This window comes from Amblyraja radiata, chromosome 25, assembly GCF_010909765.2.
Source record: "Amblyraja radiata isolate CabotCenter1 chromosome 25, sAmbRad1.1.pri, whole genome shotgun sequence".
Classification (NCBI taxonomy): Eukaryota; Metazoa; Chordata; class Chondrichthyes; order Rajiformes; family Rajidae; genus Amblyraja; species Amblyraja radiata.
In genome coordinates, this window is record NC_045980.1 from 15857454 (window position 1) to 15874298 (window position 16845).

General features: G+C 40.4%; 1 protein-coding gene across 5 annotated transcripts in view; it reads left to right on the forward strand.

Annotated features, from left to right (window-relative positions):
* kdm2b (lysine demethylase 2B) overlaps nt 1–16845 on the forward strand; it is a 196650-nt gene that overhangs the window by 111871 nt on the left and 67934 nt on the right. For all 5 annotated transcript variants that reach the window (XM_033043248.1, XM_033043247.1, XM_033043249.1 and 2 more), the window contains one exon: nt 6699–6785. In XM_033043248.1, the coding sequence (XP_032899139.1) occupies nt 6699–6785 (87 nt within the window). The remainder of the gene's footprint in view (nt 1–6698; nt 6786–16845) is intronic.

The window sequence follows — 16845 nt, forward strand, 5'->3', positions numbered from 1 at the left end:
AAATGGACAAGATGTAAAAATCAGTCGTGCTCTTTTTGAATAATGGATGAGGCTTAAGAGACTCCTTTACTCTCTTGTGTTCTTGTAAAACTAGATCAGCTTGGATTAATGGAGAAAGCAGGAATGAGGAACTGATTTTGGATGATCAGCCATAAGCATATTGAATGGCGGTGCTGGCTCGAAGGGTCGAATGGCCTACACCTGCACCTATTTTCTATGTTTCTACTTTGCAGCATTTACATTGCAGCACATCCCAAGGTGCTTAACACAAGTGCAATTAATTTAAAACAAGCTGCATTGAATCACAGAGAGACAAAGTGATCAGAAGCCTGGTCAGTTTGTCAGATGCAACTTACAATGGAGAAGTTTGAGGTGAAGAGGTGGAAGGGTCCTTGATAAACAGAAGGTAAAGTGTTACCAGATTTGGTGGGAATATGAACTTGATGTTACTGTTGGATAAGCTATGATCTAATATGGAGGGCTGCCTTCTGCTAGGAAGTTGAGCGCATATTGCCACTCCTGATGTGTTTTGGATACAGTGTCATAAAAGGAAGACACACAGACTGGCAAAATAGGTTTTGTTCTTTGTTTGCATTATTTGCCAAACATAGGTTGAGCAATTGTCCGTAGACACAAAATGCTGAAGTAACTCAGCGGGACAGGCAACATCTCTGGAGAGAAGGAATGGGTGACGTTTCGGGTCGAGACCCTTCTTCAGACGCAGGGGAGTGGAGGGGACAGAGATTGAATGTAGTTGGAGACAGTAAGACTGGTGGGAGAACTAGGAAGGGGGAGGAGATGGAGAGAGAGAGGGAAATCAAGGGCTATTTGAAGGTAGAGAAGTCATTGTTCGTACCGCTGGGGTGTAAGCTACCCAAGCGAAATATGAGGTGCTGTTCCTCCAATTTGCGCTGGGCCTCACTCTGACAATGGGGGAGGCCCTGGACTGAAAGGTCAGATTGGGAATGGGAGGGGGAGTTAAAGTGCTGAGCAACCGGGAGATCAGGTAGGTTAAGGTGGACTAAGTGGAGGTGTTCAGCACAATGATCGCCGAGCCTGTGCTTGGTCTCGCCGATGTACGGAAGTGGACACCTGGAACAGCGGATACAATAGATGACATTGGAGGAGGTGCAAGTGAACCTCTGCCTCACCTGAAAAGACTGTTGGGGTACTTGGATGGAGTTGAGGGTGGAGGTAAAGGGACAGGTGTTGCATCTCCTGCGACTGCAGGGGAAAGTACCTGGGGAGGGGGTGGTTTGGGTGGGAAGGAACGAGTTGAGTGGGAAGGGAGTTGCGGAGGGAACGGTCTCTGCGGAAAGCAGAAAGGGGTGGAGATGGGAAGATGTGGCCAGTAGTGGGATCCCGTTGGAGGTGGCAAAAGTGTTGGAGGATTATATGCTGTATGCGACGGCTGATGGAGTGGAAGGTGAGGACAATTGGGACTCTGTCCTTGTTGCAAATGGGGGGAGGGAGAGCAAGAGCGGATCTGCGGGATATCGAGGAGACCCTAGTGAGAGCCTAATCTATAATGGAAGAGGGGAATCTCCATTTCCTAAAGAATGAGGACATCTCCGATGGTCTAGCATGGCAAACTTCATCCTGGGCTCAGATGCGGCATAGAAGGAGGAATTGGGAGTATGGGGACAGTCTTTACAGGAAGCAGAATGGGAAGAAGTGTAGTCTAGATAGCTATGGAAGCCAGTAGGTTTGTAGTAGATGTCGGTCAATAGTCTGTCTCCTGTGAAGGAGACGGTGAGATCCAGAAACAATAGGGAGATGTCGGAGATAATCCAAGTGAATTTGAGTGCAGGATGGAAATTAGTCGTGCAGTTGATGATGTCAGTGAGTTCTGCATGGGTGCAGGAGGGAGCACCGATGCAGTCATCAATGTTCCGGAGGTAGAGTTCGGGGATAGGGCCAGTGTGTGCCTGGATTGTCCATAGTGCAATAGTAATTCCCGTTTCTTGTTGATCTCTAGTGGCCTCTGTCGGAATGTTTGCCTGTCCAGGTCATTTGAAATGATTATGGAGACTAGAGCAACAAATAAACTGCTGGAGGAATGTGTAGGAAAGAACTGCAGATGCCGGTTTGTACTGAAGAAAGACAAAGAAAACTGGTGGAAGTCATCGGGACAGGCAGCATATCTGGAGAAAAGGAATAGGTGACGTTTCGGGTCGAGACCCTTCTTCAGACTGAACCCTGCATCAGGACTGGTGGAGTGTCTCAACCTGAAACTTCAGCCATCCCTTTGCCTCGAAAGATGCTCCCTGACCTGCAGAGCTCCTTTGGCAGATGGGTTTTTGCTCCAGATTCCAGCATCTGCAGTCTCTTGTGCCTTCATTTGAGACTAGATTGGATTTGCCTGTGATGCTGATTGTAGTCAAATTGTAGTCACCCCTCAAATATGGAACAGGATTACCAGAGTAAGATTACTATCATTTACATGATAATCTGACCTGCAATCTCTAAATTTGACTAACTTAATTGCTGCCTTGTTCTTTAAATGTAGAAATGTACATTTGTTTAATTGTCAATCTAATATTGGCAAAACTATACAAATATTTCAATAATACAACAAGCAGAACTGTATTGAATAGTATTTAAATTGAGATGCAAAAGATGAGCAACTGCAGTATAGACGGAGAAAGGGCTGTGAGGAAAATCCGTTAGACCATTGTGAACAGAGGAATGGAAAAGCAAGTGGGTACTTGGGTGAAAGAGGTAGGGTGTTGTTGGATTTTACCTCTTGCGGATTGTCGGTTCCAATACCCTTCACTCTTGATAAATGCAGGGATTCAAAGTTTATTCATTTGTTGTGCAGGTTGTGCATTGGTGTATGAGAGTGAAAGAGGAGGTTAGAAATACAAGACACCATGAGTCCTTATTGCTGACAATATTTAGTGTAACCTTATGGGCGAGCAAGTGTGATGGCTTAGTTTTATTTTGTTATCGTTGCAGCGGTGGAATTTCAAAATAAATGTTCTGCGCTTGGAAATATGGATGCTTAGTTTTTATAAACATGTTCATGTGAATGATTAACAGTTCTGAAGTTACGAATTAAGCGGATACTCTCAACCCAGTGTATTCAATCTGTGGTGGGGCAGGGCAGTTACTCATTCTTTCAGACTCCCAGGAGCCAGTTCTCTCTGTTGCTTAATGGAATCTGGAAAAGAACATGTGATGAGTCCTGGAGAATGTAATAATGCAGTTAACCTTTTATTCCCCACTACATTTGTGAATATGGGAATGTTAACCAGTTGGCTGAAACTGCACATTATCATATACAATTGAATACATTAGAGTAGATTTTGAACAAATGTACAAAGTTTATATTTATCCTTATCTGGTTGATCTTTGAAATGAAAAGTTCCCAAAGCTAATACTTGTCAACATGTGGGGGTAAAAAGCAAATTACTTTAATGTTTAACGATAACAAGGTGTGGTGAGTAAGAGCCACTCATTCTCGCTTGGATAACTCAACTGCTTGTTGAGGCATTTCATTTGTGGCATTCCAAAGCAATTGAAGGGCATTTTTCCCCGCAACTCCTGAATGTGGAATTTTATACTACACTAGACCAAGTGGGACCCGTTGGGTCCCATCCCCCAATGCGGGGGGAGGGGGGTGCACTGTGTCACAGTGGAGGGCTGGTCCCAGAATGCAATATTCCACCATTCACCCATAGGTCCCAATACTGACCACTCCCTAGAGAGGGAGGGAGGGAGGGGAGGGGTAGAGAGGGAGGGGGCAGGGTAGTGGGGGAGGGTAGTGAGGGAGGGGGGGAGGGTAGAGAGGGAAGGGAGGGTAGAGAGGGCAGGGGGGTAGAGGCGGAGTAGAGAGGGAGGGGGTAGAGAAGAAGAGAAGGGCGTAGAGAGGGAGAGGAGCAGAGAGGGAGGGGGGTAGAGACCCTACCCCATCTCCCTCCTCCTCCTCATTTCCCTCATCCTCCTCCCCTCACTCCCATTCCCTGCCAAAGGACCTACCCAGGTCGTAGAGCAGCGCCAGAGCCTGGACAGCTTGAGAGCCCATTGTTACCGTTAGCAACGTCCCATTGTGATGTCATTGTGGCAGTTGGCAGGCAGCTTGAGAGCCCATTGTGATTGGTGCACTGTGAGAGGCATTGTGACATCATCACTGGACGCTTTCTGAGAAAGCGGTTTTGGCTTTTTTAGAAACTTGAAATCATGAATAACTTCGGAAATATAGGTCGGGAAGATGTTTATCGCTTCGACGGGAAAAATGTGAGTAGAATATGTGAAAATGGGAAGGCTGTAGTGTAGCGTTTGGAAGAAGATAGGAAAAAGCAGAGCAGAGTGACACATTGCCGGCACAAACAAAGAGTTGTAGTAATATAGATGTTTAGTTAATTATGTGTGAAGAAAAAAGATCCAAGCCTACATCTGTACCATCTTCTAACCTCAAATTGCATCTTAATTCCGTTTTTATTTTTCAATTGAGATTTTTTTTTTTACCTTTGTGCATTTCACAATTTTGTCAACGTTTGAAATGTATGACTAGCCTTGTCAGCCTTGGCTTTGTTGGTAACCCCCTGAGAATGACTGTTGTGGGTTAATTTCCACCCTGGAGACTCTACACAAAGATCACGGCATATATTTTGTTGCAATGCCAAGAACCAACTGCACAAAAAGAAGCGTTTCTTTTTGTCTGAGATATTAAACTGGGGTCTTGTCAGTGCTCTTAAGCAGATGAAACAATCAAATTCCACTATTTTGAGATGATGTAATGTAGTCCTTAGAGTATCCTAGTCAATTTATATCTCTTAATCAGCTTCACTGCCTGGACAGATTACCTCATCATTATTGCATTGCTGGGACTGTTCTGTGTGCAGGTTGGCTGCTGCATTAACAAAATTATAATCATCATAATACTTAATGTGCTTTAATGCCTGTAAAATTCTTTGTGGCATCCTGAAGTTGTGATAAATGTTATGTTAGTTATTGCCATTTATTCACCCAATTTTCAGGCAGGTTTCTATTCTTAAGTTGAGTGGCTGTATTAGTTCGATTGCATTTCTTTCTTGTGGATATAAGGAACTGCACAAGCTGGTTTACAAGAATAGACAGTGCAAGAGTAACTCAATGGGTCAGGCAGCATCTCTGGAGAACATGGATAGGTGATGTTTCAGATCAGTACCCCTCTTCAGACTGACTTTTTGGGTCAGGACCCTTATTTGTGTCGGAAGGGAGTCCCAGCCTGAAATGCCACCTATCCATACCCTCCAGAAATGCTGCCTGACCTGCTGAATTACTCTAACACATTGTGGCTTTTTGGCATTTCTTTCTTCTCTGTCTTCAGCACTTGAATGCCTCTCTTTGATAGCAACATGATGCATTTTTTAAATGCAGCCTAATTAGCAGTAATGTTTAATCGTCATCTAAACTAGTTGACATTCCAATGTTTGACTATGTGGTTCTCCATCATGTTGGGTTTCGTGATTGCTGTTCTGCATGAGCTGGACTTGCTCAGAACTAAATCTACAGAATTCTCAATCTTGCATTTCATTCATAATTGAAATGTCTTGACTATTATACCTTGACCTGCATATTATGGCTTTAGTTTCATCCATATCTAATTACTATTGTTCTGCTTCCTTTTCTAACTCTACATATCTATCAATATAGAGAAACCTCATATACCACCTTTGGAATAATTTGCAAAACTAATCAAATTACATTCGCATTCAAATTGTGGTAATTGTGTAAATTAGAAATACTCCCAGCGTCTGAAACCTGGGATACCAATAATATTTCTTATCCTGAAGATAGACGCAAAATGCTAGGTTAACTCAACGGGACAGGCAGCATCGCTGGAGAGAAGAAATTCGACCCGAACTACCACATGGGCATTCTTTCTCATTTGTATTCTTGCTTTCTCTTTGCTTGTTCATTACTTATTTGTAGTGTTTACCTTTTGAGTTTAACTTCGTCGGAGGTTTATTTTTAAATTTGGACTTGCAACAGTACGGTCGCAACTTCTTGGCATTGAAGAAACTGATCAGAGAAAAATGTCTCCCTATTTAAGAAACAATTCAATAGTGTGTCAGGACCACATGGCCTGCAGTGTTTATATATCACTAGCAATGCGCCTGGGTCCAGTTATTAATCTTGCCTCAGTGATGATCCAAGCCAAAGGAATAATTCATATTCATAATTAAACTAAGCAATTGAAAGCAGACAGAATGGCTTGCATGGTCCAAACAGTTTCCAGATGGGGCAGGAGAGGGGCTATTTGACCTTTAAAGAAACTGCCTAGGTTAAACTGTCTATTATGAAAGCTAAACTGTTTCCAAGCCACATCCAAGCAATTATTTCAATGGCTTACTAAATTTTTTTTCTAGTATGTGGATAGGTGTTTGGTTAGAATCCACAGTTTAGCATCTTCGTAATTGAAGGCATGATGGACAATGTTGTGGCACTTGAAATTGAGGAATAAATTCAAGAAGCAAAGCTTTCTTGTGGGGCTTTTAAAGATTATAAGCTTAGAACAAAGCTCTATTTCAGAATAGAGGCATTGTTTAACCAGGTAGGAAAAAAGGAAATCCAGTGATGTCACAGAGACTGAAAGAGACATGTAATTTGAAATTACATTTAATGTTGTTTTCCTAACTACAGACAATATAAATCAATCAAATTTATTGTGGTTTGATGACAAAATATTATTTTTTCTTTTGTGAATGTAGACTGTACTGGAGGAACATGCTGAAGATGATCAGAAATTGGCTATCACTGGGGTCCCCATTGTAACATGGCCAAAAAAGACAGTGAAGGTAAGAAAAAATGTCTGAATCTTAAACTGAAAGTAATGCTCAATTGTTTGTTTTTTAATTAATTGTTCTCAATTGAAATTTTGATGGTTGCAGAAGTGCCAATGTTTTGTTAATTTAACCAGGATCTTAAAGTACAAATGGCTTGTTTACCATCTCTAAAATTTTCAACTAATTTAAAGATGTAATTTTTGATCATTCTTTCCAGTAATTTTTAAGCCAGTTATGACATCTTCATTTAAGATCTAGTGCTGGGATTTATGAAGGAAAGTTGAACAGTCGTGATTTCAAGTATCAAGCAGCATTGCATATTTAAAAAAAAAAAGATTTGGTAGCCAATTTTGCTTTGGGATTTTAATCCAACGTGATTGAATTAAATATTACCTGTTTATGCAATTTTGCATGTATTGACTTGTCCCAACCATTGCAATATTAATATAAATTCAGCTCTCATGTTATCCATGTACAGATTAGGAAAGAAATGGCTATGTAAAGATTATTAGCTTCAAATAAAATCAGTCATAAAGTTGTACAGCGCAGTAAGGGGTCCTTTGGCCACCATTTCCAGCCTATTTGCTCTACATTGATCCTATTTACATTAGATTCACATCTATCTAAGACTTGCATATTCAAGAACATATCTAACTGCCTCATAAACTTAATGATTGTATCTGATGCCACCACCTCTTGTCAGTAAGTTCTAGATATTAACCACTCCCTGTGTAAAAAGAAAACATCACTCAAATCCACTTTAAAAAATTCTACCTTTCACCATCAACTTATGCCTTCTTGTTTTTAACACCCCTACCGTGGATGAAAAAAAAAGATTGACTATCTACCTCTATCTATGCGTCTTCTAATTTTATATAGTTCCATTTGGTAACCCTTCAACCTCCTTTGCTTCTGAGAATACCAGCCCAGCCTTTCCAATCTCTTTGCATAACTAAAGACTTCCAATTCAGGTGATATTTTGGTTAATCTCCTTTGCACTCTCTCCATCGAAACTACAACCTTCCTATTCATGTGATAACCAGAACTGCATAAAATACTCCAAGTGCTGGAGAGCCGACTGGGTAGGTATTATGGGACCTGGTGTTGTAGTCCTGCAAGGCTTCCACGTGATTCCAGTGAAGATCCTCGCTTCCATTTTAGATGTCCCTCCTCCATTTTGAGGGGTCATGGCCTGGGATTCACACAAGTTCACGGGGATGTTACATCTTCTAGGAGGCATTGTTTTTCCCCTGTCCTGCAGGTAAATCTGTGAATGAGTCAGGATAAATTGATAAAGCATGAAAGCATACGAAATTCTTGGCTTTAAATATAGGACAAAATTTAGAAATTTCATAAAACCTTGGCTAAATGTCATGTCCTTTTCTGTTCATCACAGTTTAGCAAGTATATGAAGATCGTAGGATGCATTGATTTGTTAGCCTGTGGAATTTCGATTTTCTTTTAAAATATTGAGGTTAGCAAGAAATTTAACAGAGGTTTTGATAATGATTTAGTTCAAGGGTCAGCAACCTACGGCCCCCGGGCCGAATGTGGCCCGTAACCTGAAATCATCCGACCCACAGGCGGATTTTGTTTCCCGTATTCATCTGGCCCGCCGAGCGGCCGCCCCGAATGCGCGGACGATTTCTGGCTGTATCGCATCCTGCGCTAAGCCGCCGGCACGGCCGCGCACCTTCTGTGAACACGTTTAAGAAAGAACTGCAGATGCTAGAAAAATCGAAGGTAGACAAAAATGCTGGAGAAACTCAGTGGGTGAGACATGCAAGGATTGCATGAGGCTGCCTCACCTGCTGAGTTTCTCCAGCATTGTTGTCTACCTTCTGTGAGCACGTGATTTGATGCCTGCCATCCGGGGCGGTATGGGGGCGGGATCCATGTGTACACGTGATAGATGTGGCCCCCATCCGCTCACAGAAATGCGTCCTGACCCCAATGCCGAACAAGGTTGCCAACCCCTGATTTAGTTAATAGAGAGATTATTTTCAGTTGTTGAAGGACCAATAACCAAAGAACAGCATTTAAGATGATTTTTGTAATGAAAATTATCGTGTAAACAATCATTTATTTCACTCTGCTTGATCTTTACCAGTGCACTGCTGGTAAAGATGTCAGAAACGGAGTCAGAGATTATTTTAAAGTAGTAACGAGGTATATTCTTGAAATAGGCAAAGAATAAATATTGAAGGACCAGCACTAATTGGATAGCTCCATCAAATACCCAATGCTGACAGGATGGGCTGATTGGCCAGCTCTAGTGCTGTATCTTTCACTGATTCTATGGTAACTGATATTGTATCATGAATCCTAAAGTACATCCAATATCTATATATCACGTCAAGTTTGGCCTTTGCGGACTTATTAAGGAGGGATACATATTAATACTTTGCTCTCTTAATGAGGAGAAATTGTAGATATACTGATTGTGTATTGACATTGTGCTTTGGATAAAGTGAATGTTGAATTTATGTATAAATGAGAATGCATATTTGATTGAGGAAGCTTTGTGAACTTGGGGCTGAGGTCTAGATGTGGGAATGTGAATAAAATGGGTGGTTCATGCAGCAATTTATGCTGATGCTATTTTGCTATTGATGCCAATAGTATGATACCATTTTTGAGGTTTGATCAAAGGGGAAAATTATGTTCTATGTTGTCTGTTCCTTAAAGAGGAATGGATACTTAAATACATATGGAGAGCATAATCTACAACTTTCTACTGTAATTGCAATCTAAATAATCGACTGTTATGTTTAAGTGTGGGCATCTTCACTTTTAGAGCTCTCAGCTCCATTGCTGCTTATTTAAATCCCACTCATGGATTGTGGGAGTCTTTCGTTCCTATCCATGATACTCTACTCCTATTAACATTAAATTCAATCTGCCTTTTTATGTTTTTATCTATTTCCCTTACCTTAAAAATACCTTATTGTTTTTATTTTTCAGCTCAGTCCCAAATGTTAACCTCAATACCAACATTTTCCTCCTTAACTAAATGCGAAGAGTAGGAAGAATGGCGGAGGGTATTTTTTAGTTTGCATTCTCCGAATTGTGAACAAGTGGCTTTTACTTATTTGTAAAAAATAGAATCCTACATAGACTACTACTGCTAGTTCATTTGGTGTATCCCTCACTATGCATGTAGAATCACAGAGAATAGCACCAGTCTTTGTAGTGAAGGTGCATATCCCAATTGTGAGAAGGACGTTCCTTTGACTAGAGTCTCCTTGCGATTTGTAGTCTGTATTTTTAATTTAGCTGTCTGCTACTGCTTCATCTGTAACCATTTTACCTTCTGCATTCTGTATCTGGCATCTTTCATCTTCATATTACTTTCATATTACTTTTGCTAGTTTTACAACCTGTAACCTTTTTTGCTCCATTCAATATATACCGTCACTGGTTATTTTCATATGAATGAGTTATGTTTGACAGATTTATTATTGAAAGACAGTTTGCAAAACAATGGATTTGTTGTTTAAGAGAGGAAAGAGCCAGGAAACATGTGCAGACAACTTTGAATGGCAAGACTGGGTGTTTGGTTTCCTTTTGTTGAATTTCTTCATAAATGTAATTGATGCAAGGATTATTATTACAATTAGCACCAATTTCCAAAATTTATGTTTAGGTTTACTATTGTCACATGTACATAGGTACACTGAAAAGCTTTGTTTTGCCTGCTATCCGATCAAATCAGAAAATACCATACATAAATACAATCAAGCCTAACTCGAGTACAAAGGTAAAGCAAAGGGAAAGATACAGTGCCCTCCCATAATGTTTGGGACAAAGACCCATCATTTATTTATTTACCTCTGTGCTCCACAATTTGAGATTTGTAATAGAAAAGAATCACATGTGGTTAAAGTGCACATTGTCAGGTTTTATTAAAGGCCATTTTTATACATTTTGGTTTCACCATGTAGAAATTACAGTTGTCCCCCCATTTCAGGACACCATAATGTTTGGGACACATGGCTTCACAGGCGTTTGTAATTGATCAGGTGTGTTTAATTACCTCCTTAATGCAGGTATAGGCGAGCTCTCAGCACCTAATCTTTCCTCCAGTCTTTCTATCACCTTTGGAACCGTTTATGGCAGTTTATCAACATGAGGACCAAAGTCGTGCCAATGAAAATCAAAGAAGCCATTATGAGACTTCTTCTTTTCTATGGCGTGCACAGCCTAAAGTTGTTCTATTTGATCTATTTGTTTGTGTACGTCGGGTTGATTGCATTAGTCGAAACAGGGTGGACCACGTGAAGGTTGCAATCTCCCACCCCAGTATGAGACTGAGAAACAAGAATAAAATTGTTAGAGACATCAGCCAAACCTTAGGCTTACCAAAATCAACTGCTTAGAACATCATTAAGAAGAAAGAGAGCACAGGTGAGCTTACTAATCGCAAAGGGACTGGCAGGCCAAGGAAGACCTCCAAAGCTGATAGAAGAATTTTCTAGACAATAAAGAAAAATCCCCAAACACCTGTCCGACAGATCAGAAACACTCTTCAGGAGTCGGGTATGGATTTGTCAATGACCACTGTCCGTAGAAGACTTCATGAACAGAAATACAGAGGCTACACAGCAAGATGCAAGCCATTGGTTAGCCGCAAAAATAGGATGACCAGGTTACAGTTTGCCAAGAAGTACTTAAAAGAGCAACCACAGTTCTGGAAATAGGTCTTGTGGACAGATAAGACCAGGATTAACTTATATCAGAGTGATGACAAGAGCAAAGTATGGAGGAGAGAAGGAACTGCGCATGATTCAAAGCATACCACCTCATCTGTGAAACACGTTGGTGGGGGTGTTATGGACTGGGCATGTATGGCTGCTGAAGGTAGTGGCTCACTTATCTTCATTGATGATACAACTGCTGATGGTAACAGCATAATGAATTCTGAAGTGTATAGATAGACACATCCTATCTGCTCAAGTGCAAACAAATGCCTCAAAACTCATTGGCCAGCAGTTCATTCTACAGAAGACAATGATTCCAAACATACTGCTAATGCAACAAAGGAGTTTTCAAAGCAAAAAAATGGTAAATTCTTGAGTGGCCAAGTCAATCACCCGATCTGAACCCAACTGAGCATGGCTTTTATGTGCTGAAGAGAAAATATGCTGAAGGACTTGCCCCCAAAACAAACATAAACTAAAGATGGCTGCAATACAGGCATGACAGAGCATCACCAGAGAAGACACCCAGCCACTGGTGATGTCCATGAATCGCAGACTTCAAGCAAGATGCAAAGGATATGCAACAAAATACTAAACATGACTACTTTCATTGACATGACATTGCTGTGTCCCAAACATTATGGTGCCCTGAAATGGGGGGCTATGTATAAACACTGCTGTAATTTGAAATCAAAATGTATAAAAATGGCCTTTATTAAAATCTGACAATGTGCACTTTAACCACATGTGATTTTTTTTCTATTACAAATCTCAAATTGTGGAGTGCAGAGGCAAATAAATAAATGATGGGACTTTGTCCCAAACATTATGGAGGGCACTGTATAGAGTGCAGCATATAGTTCTCAGCATTGTATCACACCAGTTCTGGAGACAGCAAAATATCTGAAATGTGGTAGAGAAGAATCAGGCTGTCCCCAAGCTTATGGAAGGATCATTCAGAAGTCTGGTAACAGAGGGGCAGAAGCTGTTCCTGAATATGGTGGTGTGCGCTTTCAAGCTTTTGTCTGCCGGTGTGAGAAAAAGACAGTGATTGGGGTGGGACGAGTGTTTGATAATCTTGGCTGCTTTTCCAAAGCAACGTGGTGTAGATCTGGTTTAAATTGTACTTTCCGTCTGCAAGGTATGTCAATTGAGTATTTGACTTACTAGTCTGTACAATCCAATTCTCCACAGAGCAGATATTATAATAAAAAGGTTCATTGTCAAAAGAGAGGATTTTTTCCTTTGGTTCTTAAAAAAAGAGGTTTTCAATAAAATTAAGGTCAATTTAAAATATTTTGAGACTTGACCCTCACAATTTTATTCAAATGTTATTTGCATTCAGGTGACTACTTCCCATTTAACTATTTTTATCCCTCTTTAATAATAACTCCTGTCACCACTTGCATTTGGCATTTGTAAGCATTATGCTTATAATTGAATATCCAATTTGAAAATGAGTGGGGGGGATGAGTGAAATATTGTATGGTTTGAAATTTGTGGTGTAAAACAACCATTCCAGCTTTGAGTCTAGGTTTCTTCTTAATGTAAATATCAGAAAACAACCTCCACCTATCGTACTTACACAACTAAACATGGAAATCTGGAAAGTGAAATATCCTGCTCCACCAATAGATTTGCCACAATGGCACCTTTTCGAGAGACTCAACATTGTTATTGTACTAACATAATAGATCACTTCTTAAAACTGGCCAGAATGTTAGTTTGTCCATGCCATTAAGTAATTCATGTGTAATGCAAAACATCTCTGTTTAGCCTGCAAGGGTGATCCTTTGCTTCCAGTTGTCTTGTCACTTTAATTCTCCACCCCACTCTCACTTCTCTATTTTTGGCTTCCTGCACTATTCCAACGAATCGCAAGATCAGCTCGAGGGAATGCACGTCATCCTCTGACTTGGCACGTCACAGCCTTCAGTACTCAATGTCGAATTCAACTATTTTAGGTACTCATTCATTCCAGTCTTGAGAACATAAACATAAGAAATAGAAGCAGTAGTGAGGCATTAGCATCTGGTTCCTGCTCCACTATTCAAAAATATGGTATTGAACTTTTAATTCGGTGCCATTTTCCTGCAGAGACGCCTTCTTCATTTGCTTATGATCCTAATATTTATCAATCTGACTTTTATTTCACATTTGCAACATTCAGCTATATTTTTCTCTCTTGTTTTTTTTGGATTCCATTCTTCCTTCGGAAATACCATTACCACTCTCTTTCTGCTGGTGCCATGATACAATGGCGCAGCTGCCTCACAGCGCCACAGATCAAGGTTCTGGATCTGATGCTGCCTGTGTGGAGGTTGCATGTTTTCTCTGTGACTGCATGTGTTTCTTCCGGATGATCTGGTTTGCTCCCACATCCCAAAGACTTCCAGGTTTGTAGATTAATTGGCCTCTGTAAATTGCCAATAGTGTGTAAGGAGTGGATGCAAAAGTGGGATAACATAGAACCAGTATGAATGGGTGATCCGTGGTCATCAAGGACCTGTTTCCATGCTTTATCTTTCAATCAATCACTCAATCAGTATATAATTGAGTTTCACCTGGTGTTCGTCCTATCACAGACTCCTTTTATTTTCTGTCTCTTCCCCCTTTCTCTGCAATTTAAAACTTGTTTCACTTTATACAGTTCTGACAGTTTTATTGATCCAAAGTATTAATTCTGTTTCACTTCATTTTTTAATTTCTTTCTCCCCCCCCATACTCAAAATTGTGATTTCAAATATATAGGCCTTGAGTCGTTTAAGTCCCTTCCTGAGCCCGCATATTTTTAACCCTATACCTTGCTAAATATTTTGGACGCCCATACTGATATCTGCTTGTGTAGCTCCAAATGTGTCTGATAATCCTCTGAAATGTACAACATTTTAAGCAGTTAATGTAGATTATTTTTGAGGAGATGGATCTTTAATGTAGTGTATTTTGATCTGCACGTCTAACACTCTTCAGTTTTTTCTGATTCCACCAGCATCACCTCTACATGTGCATATAAAAATAAACTCGACTTGACTTGGCATCATCCCTCAGTGTATTATTAGTTCTGCAATATGATACCAAACTATGTTGCATCTTCAATCCCTACTACAATTTTAAATGTTCTCCCTTTCGAAGCGAGCATAGAAAGCATTGAGCTTGTCTGGGAGTGATTGCTTGTTGTCACTATTGTTTGGTTTTGCCTTGTTGGAAATGATAACTGGCAAGCCCTGTCACCAGCCGCCCCATCAAACACAAACACCTATGGCACAGTCTGCAAATCCACCCTGTTTAGGTTAGTTGAATAGGCAAAGATTAAAGACTAGTAATCTAGAGTTTGAAGTAACAGTCCATGGACCAGAATTTAAATATCGCACCGCAGCTGTACAACTTAAATTAAATTCATAATGTGCTATTTTTATTGTTAATAATAATGACCATAGAACGGCGGATTTTGTGAAAGTCTGGTTCATTTATCACCTTTGAAGAGAAAATCTGCCATCCTTCAAATGGCATGTACGTGACTCCAGACCCAGCACTCTTCCTTCTCCTGGACAAAATTTGGATTTGGGCAATAAATGTTGCCATTGCCAATGATTACCAGTTGTCCAAAGAATTAATAATAAGCTAACTCAGAGCATACAATTGGAGTAGTAGCAAATCACGCCCAACCCTGAGAGAGAGCCAGAAAGAAAGTGCGTGTCCAAGATGAGACTACACTTGTAATAATCCATTATTGATTGAGTGCTTCGCGCCACATTGAAATAGTTTTCTCTGTATTTAGTTTTTTCAAAATCTGAAATTGAATTGAATTCCATTGCCATTTTAATTTCCAGACTTTAAAATAAATATGCTGGCTCATTGTATTGTCAGCATTTGGCAATAAACTGCTTTCCAAACATCAGACGCTTTATTTTATACATTAACCTCGCAGTATATTTTGCACAAAAAATAGCCAGGCTGCATATTTTGGTCGTCTGTTGAAATTTAATACTTGTTTGAGTATCGGTGGCTGTTTCAGGCGGCAAAGGCAGCGCATAGCCGTGTTTAGATGCGGGCTGAATCAGCACAAGAGTATTGCATAAATGGAAGCCGAGATAAAGCTGTAAATGAAGTGTGCCGACAAAATACACTGTGATTACATTTCACTCGTTTTATTTACTCAGTGCATTAAACTCTTTGAGGATCGTTTGTAAATTAGTATTAGTAATTGTTGGCTATGGAGGGGGTTGAGGGAAGAGCTGTAAACTAATTTTAGCAGGATGATTTGTTAACGTGTCGCGTGTGTGCCCTCACAATGTCATTCTTCCTGCTGACTGCGGAGTATAATCACAACCAGCAGCAGCTCTCTTGCAGGCTTTTCAAAATAAAACATCTGCTTATTTTTGATTGGTCAATTGAAACGGTTCAACCCTATCCTGACCTTCCCTTATGAATATTGATGAGCCTTGAATGTGGGTTTATGGTGGAGTCTCGTTACTACAGCAGTCCAGCCATGTCAGTTTGTTTCTGGCTGGGCCCAGACTGAGAAATGGCCATGTCCCTGAGTGCAGATGATGAGGAGTATGACTCAGACCCAGAGCAGGTCAGCTTTCAGCTTTGATTGTGGGCACAGTGGAAACATTTTCCATTTTTTTAAAACTAGAAGGCCCTTTTTGGGAAACAATGTGAGAGCCTAAAGCAGCTTAGCTGAATCCAGGCTCTGTTGTGCTGAATAATGATGGTGGCTGTTCATGTTTTTAGGAGAGCTGCCAATAGCTTGTTTTTTTCCCCCTTCTCCTTCTGATACTGTTACTTTTAAAGTTGAAGCATGTGGCATTAAATCCTGTCTGTTTACTGAAGCAGGTATCTGTTACTGAGGTCACAAAGTAAAGTACTCTCCATATGGCATTTTGAGCCTCATCCTGAAGGGCATTTAACATCCATTTTTAGTATAACTGCTGCTTTGAATTCATAGGCAATGCATTGTACTGATCACAAGCAAATCGACACATGCCGTTGCCTGGGATATTTCCTCTTTTAATATTCTCTTCACTATGTTTCATGCTTTATTAGCTCCTTATTTTGAACAGTGTGCCTGTAGGGAAGAATGAAATATTCTACTGTATTCATCTTTATTTATGGGATCTGAATGTGTGTCTTCATGTAAAGCCAGTTTTGCACTGATGCCTGGCTCAAAGTACAGCAGTTGTTAAAATGTCAGACTTGTGGTTCTGTAGCCCGAAGTGCAGGTACAGTTTTCATTAAGGATATTAGCTCTGAGGAGTAGACCCATTAAACACGATTGTGCTTGCAAGCTAGATCTGTCTTGTTCGCTGCATGAATAAAGTGGGGGGAGGGGAGAGAAGAACCCTTACGTTTAACAATGAATAGTTCTT